This window comes from Acomys russatus, chromosome 3, assembly GCF_903995435.1.
Source record: "Acomys russatus chromosome 3, mAcoRus1.1, whole genome shotgun sequence".
Classification (NCBI taxonomy): Eukaryota; Metazoa; Chordata; class Mammalia; order Rodentia; family Muridae; genus Acomys; species Acomys russatus.
Window position 1 is genome coordinate 4081556 of NC_067139.1, and position 11587 is coordinate 4093142.

Here is an 11587-nt window from a genome sequence, read left to right on the forward strand (position 1 = left end):
GACGCTCCTGCCCAGCTTCCCGGAAGCCTGAGAGTCCGGAAGCCCAACCCTTGTGACCCGCCCTTTTCCGGGCTGCCTCCTCCGATACGCCCCTGTCCCACCCGCACAGCCTATAAGGCTTGACAGCCGGTTTTGTGTGTGTTCCGCTTCCGTCTTCGTGTAGTGGGGCCGCCGGTGGCTGTTTTCTTGCTGTGGCCCGGGCTCTGGTTTCCCACTTGCACTCCTTCCTCCTCTTAGACACTCTCACAGTCTCCGACTTGAGTGACCTAGTTACCTGCCCTCTTGAAGAAACTTGGTGACGTCGGAACCTTTGTGCATCCGGAACTAAAGTGCGGAGCAGCGCTGGCAGCCGGAAGACTACGTAAATAAGGAGCTACCGCCTCTTTCCTGTCGGCGGGCCACTCGGGTTCCGGTGAGAGGATCGGCGGTGGGCTCTTCAGCTTCGCTTCCTGCTATGCACCGGCCGAATTTCCGACCCCCAACCCCTCCGTACCCCGGCTCGGGGATAGGAGGTTGGGGTGTCGGAAGCAGCTTCCGGGGTGCCCTGGGCGGGGGGCCGCGGCCGCCCTCCCCGCGGGACGGGTACGGGAGTCCGCACCACACTCCGCCGTGTGGGCCCCGGGCTAGGCCGTACGGGAGCAGCCACTCTCCTCGGCATGGCGGCAGCTTCTCGGGGGCCCGCTTCGGGTCTCCGTCCCCGGGCGGCTGCCCAGGCTCCTACAGCAGGTCCCCCGCGGGGTCCCAGCATCAGTTCGGCTACTCCCCAGGGCAGCAGCAGACCTACCCCCAGGTAAAGACAATTAGCTAGCGTTTGCCAAACTCACTGTAACGGCAGGCGTGAAACGAAAATTCCCTTTACGTGGGTTAGTTAATCCTCTGTGAGGCGGCAGACTACGCTGGCCCAGTTTTGCAGATAAGTACGCTGAGGTGTAGAGAAATTAGAGATTGCCGTAAGCGGTGGGACTATGTAGTTCTCTGTTCCACAGAAATTGTTCTTTAAGCCAGTATGCCAGTAAACTTACTTAATTCTCCATTTCCTTTTTTTTTTTTTTTTTTTTTTTTTTTGTCAGTTATTTTTAGTAAATAATCTCGGATGTCTAGGAGGAGGACAGTGACTGACTCCCGACTGTTACACTGTTCCTTTAGACCGTAGTCTACGGCCATTTTCCTACAGATGCCCCTCCCTTGTTTTTTCTTGCCTTTTTTTTTTTTTTTTCCTTTTTTTTTTTTTTTTTTTTTCTTGCCTTTTTTTTTTTTTTTTTTTAAGTGGTATCGCTTTTTTCCTCCAAGCTGTATTTACATGTACTCCAAGTTTTCTTGAGGGGAAAACCGAGAATTGAAGCTTGTAGAAATTTCCCTTCTCGATGAGTAAATGCAAGGCAGGAAGTAGCTCTTTGGCTAACAACTTGGATCTACAGTGTTTAGCAAATTAATATGCTCACCTCGCTGAGTCCCTTTGAGCTGAAGTTTCATATGATAAAAAAAAGTTCTAGAAATATGCAACCTATCAGGTTAAAATGTAAGCTTCCAGGAAAAAATGGACACAATTAACTTAATCACTGCTTGTTCTGGATTTGTTTGTATTTAGTAGCTGCTGAATTATTACATTAGGAACTGAAAATTCTTTAAGATGATAGCAGACATTTTTTAAAAAACGTACAATTGGTCTTAATACATCTTAAAAGCAGTAGCTTAACGAAAACAAATTTGCAACTGAATATATTGGGTTGCAAATAACAACTTTTAATCCCCACTAGTATTTAACTAGAGGAGAAAGTACCAGTTATCTCTGTTAGATGTTTTTTTTAACTGATGATTTTTTTCCTAAAGGGTTCTCCAAGGACATCTACACCATTTGGATCAGGGCGTGGTAGAGAAAAAAGAATGTCTAATGAGTTGGAAAGTTATTTTAAGCCTTCAATGCTTGAAGACCCTTGGGCTGGCCTAGAACCAGTGTCTGTAGTGGATATAAGCCAACAGTACAGCAATACGCAAACATTCACAGGCAAAAAAGGAAGATACTTTTCTTAACATTTCTGAAATTCAACTGGAAGCCTCTTGTGTCAGGAACATCTTGGACAGAACTTTTACTGTAAATGAGTTGAACCCAAAGATGATGACTTTGAATAATGATTAGTATATCTCAAGTGTTGTTAATATTTGAGAAGATGACAGGATAATTTGCAGTATTTAGATATCTGGGAGTCTGTAACACATTCAGAACACAATTTTCATATTTAATATTTCCAAGATAACGGACATGTGCTTTTCCAGTGTTTTAAAATAAAACATTTTGTCTTCCTAGTTAAATTGTGATTTTTGTGGATATACAGAATTGCTAAAATGCTTCATAATCACGTAGAATTTGAGTGTAAATGTTTGCAAACTATTTTTTTAATGGAATAAATAAGCTACCCTAGATAGTTTACTATATATTTATTAATAGAAAAGTATTCTACATTCATATTTTCCCTAGTTTTTTTTTTTTAATCAAAATAGGCAAACTTAAAAATCACTGAAAATCATATAACATGATTTATACTCTTTAACTACAAAAAGCCAGGATAAACCACATGTATATACTGCTCAGTGTTGTTCTCTATGTTTTGAGCATTATAGATTTATTTTCTCATGAAGCCAAAAAATGGTGTGCTGATTTCTTGTCATTGTGGTAAAATGCCAGAGAAAAACAAGGGAGCAATTTGGTTCGTAGTTCCTAAGGTTTCAGTGGAAATACATCTGGATCCATTACTTTGGTCTTGAGGTGAGCAATAATATGGCTGTGGATACATCAGAAACTGCTCTCCCTTGGCAATCAAACAGCAGAAGGATAGGAAGAGGCCAGGGACAACAGGAGTCTGTCTAGGTCACCTTCACTTTTTTCTACCTCCCAATAATACCATCATGTGAACCGTTGAGGCATTAACCCACTGATAAGGTAAATACCCTGATAATCTGATCATTTCCCAATGATCAGACAAGCCTCACGTGACTCATTTGGGGAGACAGTTCATATCCATACCATAACAGATAAGTAAAAATAATCTCAAATCACTTGTATCGCAAAGACAAATATATTTATTTGATTCCACCAATCTCAAAGGAAAAAAATATGAAGCCAATTAACTATGACTTAGGCAGTGAGGCCTAATTATCTTGACTCATGAACACATTTCTAGTCTTAGAGGGTTCTGTGAACTTTAGCTCACTTTGCTTACCTGGATGCTGTGTATATATACCTATATTAATGGAGATAAAACCTGAAGGAATATCCCTCAGTTATTTAAAATCAAGTCTTGAACAGTGTAGTCTGTTGAAAAATTTGTCAACATTCTCCAAAAGAAACATGTAATAGCCATTCCGCCTAGTTGAGCCATACCTATGTATTAATAAAGGTGCTACAAAGGTGGAAAAATGGAGAGATTTTACGTAAATGAAACCTCCATTAGAGCCAGGCTTTGAAATTTTTCCTCAAGTTGTTAGCTAGGTGCCCCAGTTTTATCTTGTAAAATGAGAAAATTCATGGTACTTGTCTTAGTTTACCCCAATATTCTGAGTTTTTAGAATAGTGCCTGCAAAATAGTAGGTACTAAATGAATGTTTATTAAATATATAAATTCTGGTTATAACTATTATATTGTTCTACCAAGACCCGTGTGTATAAGGTTTAGTAGAGTAATGTTATGTGATTATTTAGAAGAAAACGTCCATATTCAACATCATGGGTTTTTTTTATATATATCGTATTTGATGAAAATGAAAGCATTTGTAAAATGCTTATTGAGCTTCATAAATAAAAGTAACACTTGAGAACAATAGACAGTTTTATATGGGTGTAATCCTAGCTGCTCCACAGGCTGAGCCTACTAGATTGTAAGGTTGAAGCCAATATGGGCTATTTACCAAGACTTTACAAAAATAATGAAGTTATGAAAGGTTTTATGTGTTTGTACCTTGTTTGGAAGACATTCAATTAAAACTTAAGGAATTCACATTTTATCTTTCTGCTGGACTTCAGACTCCAGTCTTAAGTGAAATTTTTTTTTAAAATTTTGAGTTCTGTTAATAACATCTACTTCCAGAAGCCTAACTTCTGACTTGAAGGAGAAAGCTTTGTCCTCAGCAGAAGTGCATACACCAGTAGTCACGTATTCAAAACCAGGTTGGGTTGGTTGGTTGGTTTTTCAAGACAGGATTTCTCTGTGTATGGCTTCCCTGTCCTGGATTTGCTTTGTAGACCAGGCTGGCCTTAAATTTACAGAGATGACCCACCTACCTCTGAGTGCTGGGATTAAAGGCATGTGCCACATGCCCAGCTTTTTGATGGGGTTTTGCTTTGTTTGCATTGAGATTATATAACTCTGGTTTACAGGAAACTCACTATGTAGATTAGGCCAGCTGTGAACTCAGAGCTCTGCCTGCCTTTGCCTCCTGAGTACTGCGATTAGAGGAGCAGGCCAACACACCTGGCTGTTTCTAAGAAGAGTTCTTGAAGTGGTGCACACCTTTAATCTCAGCCCCTCAGGAGTCAGGTGGATCTCTAAATTTGAGGTCAGCCTGGTCTCCGTAGTGAAGTCCAGTTTAGCAAAGTCTAGGTCTTAGAGAAACAAAAACAAAGAAAAGCTGAATAACTTTAGAGAAATAGGTAGACCTTCACAGTTCAGAATCAGGCTTTAGACAAGAATGTAGTCTATACAGATTTTCTTCCAATGAGAAGATGAGTTCTCTTGGGGTGATTAGCTTTCCAAGAGATAGGTAGGCATGGTAGTTTTAAGAAAATCCAAATTGAGATCCTTAATTCCCCAAACTATGTAGAATAAATTTATTTAAGAAGATGCCTGTAGTCAAGGGATCACAGAATTTTCCTTTTTAATCTTTCTCCCATTTTACGAAAGAAATAGCATGATTTGTTTTTCAAAAACAAGACCAACAAATATTTAAAGTCCAATACACTCTTGCAGAATTTTGCCACTTCTCTATCAAGAGGGTGTGTCTTTGTGAGCTTTATCAAACATTTCTTACTATCCTGATTAAAGGAGTATGGTGGAATTTATTTTTATTATTATGAGTAAAATGTAGTGTTCAAACCGTTGTACTTCCATGTGGAAATGTTTGAATTCAGATATTTTGTCAAGGAGATGGCAGTGTTTGTTTAATGACATCTGTCTTTTTTGTCCCCTGTTTTAAAAATTAGTCTTCAGGTGAATCATGACAAGAAAATTAAGAGTATGAATATAACATAAAGGAAAAGCTGCCTTCTTTTTAGGCATCAAACAAATGATAAGGCTATTTGCCTTGTCTAAGAAGACTATTCAAATCATATAAAAACTGGTTGATTTTGGTGAATCAGGCTCTGTTGTTTCTACCGTGCTGAACCATGATGAGTCTAAAGATGAATGTCAAACACTCAACTTTTGCGTGGTTTCAAGGAGGGAAACATTAAAAGTCCCATGTGAACTCATATTAACATTACATTTCACATTAAAAGGGTGTGGCTTAAGTCAGACAAATACAAGCTTGAAGTCCCAGAACTCAGGATACTGGGGCAAGAGGATCACAAGTTCAAGGCCAGCCTGGCCTGTATAGCAAGACCCTATTCCTCCTTTTATTTATTTATTTTTTATTTATTTTGGTTTATTGGGACAGGGTTTCTCTGTATATATCCCTGGCTGTCCTGGACTCACTTTGTAGGCCAGGCTGTCCTCGAACTCACAGGAATCCACCTGCCTCTGTCTCCCTAAGTGCTGGGATTAAAGGCGTGCACCACCACACCCAGCCCTCTATTCCTCCTTTTCAACCCCCATTCCTCCCATCCCAAATACTCTACAGGTAGTGTTTTATATTTTCTGGAATCTTTCAGATTCTTAAAATCTTTCAGTAATTTTGCCAGTCCATTAGATATCTGTAAATTCATGTTAGTTTTCTCTTAGGCCTCCTTAGTCTTCTGCCATATGACTCAAACCACTTTTTAGTGTTTTTAGTGTTTTTATAACTCACTTAGTGAAAATACTGCCTTATGCAAATATATTCCAATTCTCAGTATATATTTTACTTTGATAAAATACCATATACAATTAGTAGAACCTGCGTTTTAAAATAGGAAGCCAAGCATGGTAGCACACACCTTTATTCCCAACACTCTGGAGGCAAAGGCAGAGAGGTCCCCAAGTTACAGGCCAGCCTGGTCTATATAGCAAGTTCCAGGCCAGCCAAGGCTGTATAGCCTTTTGGATAACTTACAAAGGATTGCAGGGTATGGTTTGAGCATCTGAGTCTCCGTTGGGAGTGTTTTCAGCTCTGTGTTTTTAACAAAATTGAAGATAATTTAAACTGGATGTATAGTAAATACCCATAATCTAGATATACCAGATGCAGTAGGCAGAGATAAGACAATTAGGAGTTTAAGGCCAACCTCAAAAACATAGTGAGTTGAGGTCATGATGGGCCATGAGACTGTATCTCAACAAACAAATAAATTAGGAGTCCCAAGAATTTTTTGTATAAAAATATTTAACTATGTGCTTGTGTCTGTCTGGGTGAATGTTTGTGTACTGGGGGCTTGTGGGACCCCACAGATGTTAGAAGAGGCATCATATTCCATAGAACAGAAGTTTCAGAGGGTTGTAAGTCACCATGTGGATGCTGGGAACCAAAACTGGGGAGTCGTTGCAACAGCAGTAAGTATGCCTAGCCATCAAGCCATCTCTTCAGCCCCCTACACACACACACACACACACACACACACACACACACACACGCCACGGAAAAAAATATATGGCCTTTTTAAACATGTCTTTTGTCAAAATTAAGATACTTGTTTTTACCAGCTACATAGGATTGATAGTTTTCTCACTTGGAAAATTATTAAAGTTATTAGAAATATGAACAAATATAATCAAGTTTTTGCTTTCTCTTTTGAGGCAGTGACATGTAGTTCAGAGTGACCTCAAATTCACTATGTAACCAAGAATATTGAACTTCTTGTCCTCCTGCCTCTGCCTCTGCTGGGGTTGTGGTCATGTATAATCATGGCTTCATGATCATATATTAGAAGAAGCAGATTTGTGTTGGGGTGTCAGGATAAGACTTGAAATCTTACTTTCTTACTTTGAGATTAAATTACATGGCTAAATACAGGAAATAAAAGTGTAGAATAAGTAATGCAGTCTTCTATGAAGAAAGGCTTAAGAATTTTAAGGAGTGGTAGCACATATTAAATTTCTGTGTGATCTAGATTCCGTTCAAATAACTTCATAATTAAGTGTGTCCGAAAATACTAGTGTGAGAGAAATTGCTGTAATTTTCAAAGTGACTATTTTCCCCCAAACAGGCAGGGTCTCACTATGCAGCTCTGGCTGTCCTGGAACTCAACTGTGTAGACCATGCTGGCCTCAAACTTAGAGATCTGCCTGCCTCTGCCTCTGCCTCTGCCTCCGCTTCCCAAGTGCTGGGATTAAAGGCATGTGCCATAAAGCTTTCTTTTTCAGAAATACTCTAAAAAGCACAAAATTCTTAGTGATTGCAACTCAGTTTAGGAAAGAGGGATGAGAATATAGTAAACTGAATCTGAGAAAAGTGAAAGAAGAAGATGGAGAAAAAAAATAAGGCTTAAAATGACAGCAGTAAATTGGGCATGCTTTAAATTTGAGGCATAGTTAGGCAGCTCTCTAGGTTCAATGTCAGCCTGGTCTACTTAGTTCCTGACCGGCCAGAGCTACATGCTCCAATTGTGTCTTTTATCAAGATCTAAATGACATAATTTTGCTTTAACAGATCATAAGCTAGGATTTGAAAGATGGAATCTGTTGCCTCTTGGGCGAAAAACATCTAAAGTAGTTTTTTTGTTTTTTGGTTTTTTTTCTTTTTTAAGATTGAGGGATGGGGATGTGGGTCAGTCAGTAGAGAGCTTGCTAGGATGCGCAAAGCCCTAAATTTGATGCCCAGATCTCATAACCACTATGCTTGGTGGTTACCCCTGTAATTCCAGCGCCTGGGAAATGGAGGCAAGAGAATTAGAAAATGAAGGTCCTCACTGTCACAGTGAGTTTGAATACAGACTGGATTTCATGAGAAACTGTTTCTTAAGCCAAAGTAAATGAAAATTGAACTTCACAGCACTGGTTTTTAGCACACCTTCCACAAAAACAGCTCTATCTAGATAAAGAATTTCTCAGAGCATAAAAAACATTTCACAAAATGGAAAGCACACAAAGTATATTCATACCTTTTCAAGCATAAACTATGTAATTCATTTTTTATAAATTTAAAATCAGTATAAATTTCAGAGTTAGCTGATAACGTGGATTATACTTTCTCAACAAAATAAGTCTCCTTCCCCAAGAAATGCAAGTCAGTGATATAAGACAGCCTGTAGAAAACGCATACAAACTAATGTAAATAAAGGTCCTGAATTTCAATATATCTTAATTAACTTATCTCAGATTTTCCAAGAAATAAATAGAAATTGTAGATCATTTCATTAATACGCATTGTTACCAAAAGTCCTAAACAAAATTTGCTAAAGCCAGCTACTGTTATTACCTGTCACATTAGTACTTGAGCCAGTGAAACAGGAAGAGTGCCTTGAACAGCGTGAACAGTAGCCTGGGATTAAGTTTCAGTCTAAATAAGAAGTTAACATACTTCAATTAACCTTATGGATTGTCGTGATGGCTCAACCTTTCAGAGTATTTTCGTATAATAGACCTTATTACCCAATACTTACTAAAGAACTGAATCTGGAGCTGAGTGGTAGTGGCACATGCCTTTAATCCTGCACTCAGGCGGCAGAGGCAGGCAGATCTCAGTTCAAGGCCAGCCTGGTCTACACAGTGAGTTCCAGGACAGCCAAGAAAACTCAGAGAAAAACCTGTCTTGGAAAGAAAAAGATCTGTATTGATAGGTAAATAAATTGAAATAAAAATATTCTTTTTTAAAAAGATTTAATTAATTATTATTTATACATATTTATCCTGCATGTGAGCCAGCAGGCCAAGAGAAGGCACCAGATCTCATTGTAGATGGTTGTGAGCCACCATGTGGTTGCTGGGAATTGAACTCAGGACTTTTGGAAGAACAGACAGTGCTCTTAACCTCTGAGCCATCTCTGCAGCCCAATAAAAATATTCTTAAAACTACATACACAGTCTTAGAGAAGTGAGAAAGAAGAGATAAAATCTGGAGAGTCTAAAGAAAAAGATGACACTGGGCTGATGAAAACTTACACTATCACTCTCTGTCCAAGAACAGTTGTGCACTCCTTTATACCAGTTGGAGAAAATGTGGCAGATAAAAATGTTTCATTCTCTGAGGAGTGGAGGAAAAGTATAAAGCATATTTACAAGACATTTTAAATTATTTAAATGGGAATGTAAATAACTGCAAATTCATTTTTATACATTCTATTTCAGTCACAATCTCGAAATAATTTTTAGATTTTACAAGAGGATTGTATATTTTGTATGAAAGAAAGAATGACCAAGGTTAATTATAAAAATGTACCAGAAGTCTGTTAAAGAGATAAAAACAAACAAAAAATGTACATGAAGGAAGTGTAACTGAGTCTACTATTTAAAGGAACTTAAAAAATGAACAAATGAATAAAATAGGACTAGACACCTCACAGAAGAGCACACATGTAAAACGGTCTACACAGCCCGCCAGTCAGTGGACGTGAGCAGACAGTGGCAGTAGGCCATCTTTTCCATGCATATGAAAAGCAAAAGAGCTCTATTTCATAGAAAGCCAAGGTCAGTTTCATGTAGAATAAGACAAATGAAAAGGGGAAGAACTTAAATGTTTAAAATTTAGCAAGATTTGTGTAATAAACATAATAGGAAAATATTTCTTATACCAGATTTCTAGAACAAAAGATTGATAAAATTGTCTTAAAATTTTAAAAGTTTTGTACAAAAATGGTACTGAAATGTTAAAGGTAATACATTTATAGTGTACTTAACTAAAAAATTATTTATATCCACAATAAAAAAATCCTAATAAGGATTAATGTAATACAAGCCTATATTCCCAGAGGTGGGGATATGAAGATTAGTTCAAGGTCAACCAAGGCTACTAGCAAGACCCTGCATTTAAAAAGAAAAAATAAAACTCAGGGGCTGGAGAGCTGTCTCACTGGTTAAGAGTACTTGCAGCTCTTGCAAGGGACTCAGCTTTAGTTCCCAAGCACAATTTAGCTGCTCACAATCAGGAGTAACTCAGATTCTAATTTATCACAGGCCCTCTTCTGGCCTCCTTAGGCATTCAGGCAAAACACGCATATACATGAAATACTTGTAAAAAGCGTATGAAATACAAAAGGCTACAATGACCTATCATAACATTATATTAATACAATTTTTAAAACCTTATATAAATGCTTATGAGAATGTAAGCTGTTAAATCACTCTAAAGAACATTGCTTTATATAAAACTTGAAGGTGCTCAGTACTGTAGACCCAAGCAAATCTACATGTAGGGATTATGGGATAGACTTACAACTACAACTCATATTATTTATATTTTTCTAAATTTGGAGCAGGAGGGGCTCTGGATGCTTCACACTTAGAGCTAATGGTAGTTGATTGCTGAAGGAGTGAAAAAGTAAGGCAGTGAAATTATAGATGACGATACTGGAGGATACATGTCAATTTTATAGCCATATATCCAAACCCATAGAATATTAAAAGTAACAAACTGAAAATTCACTTTTCTTTGATGGGCAACGTTTGATAGGTTGCCCATGCCTTGGGGGAAGACGTCACACAAGTATGCATAACTGGACTTAGTGAATTAAAAGAAAAAGAACCTTTTTGAAAGACATGGAGGTGAGAGGAGGGTATGGGAGAGCTGAAGGGAGCTGGTAGGAGAGGGATATAACCACAGTACACCCACTTTATTCTTGTATGAGATTGTCAAAAATAAGCATTTTTTTTTTTCTCTTCACTCTAATACTGTTTACCAAAAAGAGGAGGAAAAGGAAAGAAAATTTGGTTGACCTTTGGATTGGTGTTGACTTTTAGACAAAAGACCAACAGCCTGATTTGTAAAAGAAAGGATTGGAAGTTGAACCTCACAGAAGTATTCTGCTCCAGGAAAGATGCATAAGAAAGTTAAGACAGTGGAGAATAGTGGCACATGCCTCTAATCCCCAGTAGTTAGAAAACAGGCAGGAGGAGGACCCTGGGAATCTGAAGCCAGTCTAGTCTACAAACCGAGTTGTGGGACAACCAGGGCTGCATAGAAGCTGTCTCAACCCTTCCGAAATAAAAAAAGAAAATGAGAAGTCAAGCCATGGACGAGGAGGAAACACGTTCAGAACAACAGTATACCTACCTACTACAGTGTCAAAAAGAAACTCAAGATGGCAAATGCTGGCCAGTTGTGGTGGTGTAGTGCCAGCTGATGACAGAAGAGGGCACTGCATCCCCTGGAACTACAGTTGTGAGCCACTATGTTGGTGCTGGGAATTGTCCCCTGGAAGAGCACCTAGTGTTCTTAACTTCTGAGCCATCTCTTCAGCCACATGTTTGCTGTTTTTTATTATAAAAATTATGTTCCTAATAAACAGTTCAGAAATGTGGGTCACCAA

General features: G+C 38.6%; 1 protein-coding gene across 1 annotated transcript; it reads left to right on the plus strand.

The window, feature by feature from the left end:
* Positions 1–242: 242 nt before the first annotated feature.
* Positions 243–2476, plus strand: Mplkip (M-phase specific PLK1 interacting protein). The gene is made up of 2 exons (XM_051168055.1): positions 243–790; positions 1831–2476. The coding sequence occupies exons 1-2, from the start codon at positions 455–457 to the stop codon at positions 2029–2031; spliced, it is 537 nt and encodes a 178-aa protein (XP_051024012.1). The 5' UTR covers positions 243–454; the 3' UTR covers positions 2032–2476.
* The last annotated feature ends 9111 nt before the right edge of the window (positions 2477–11587 follow it).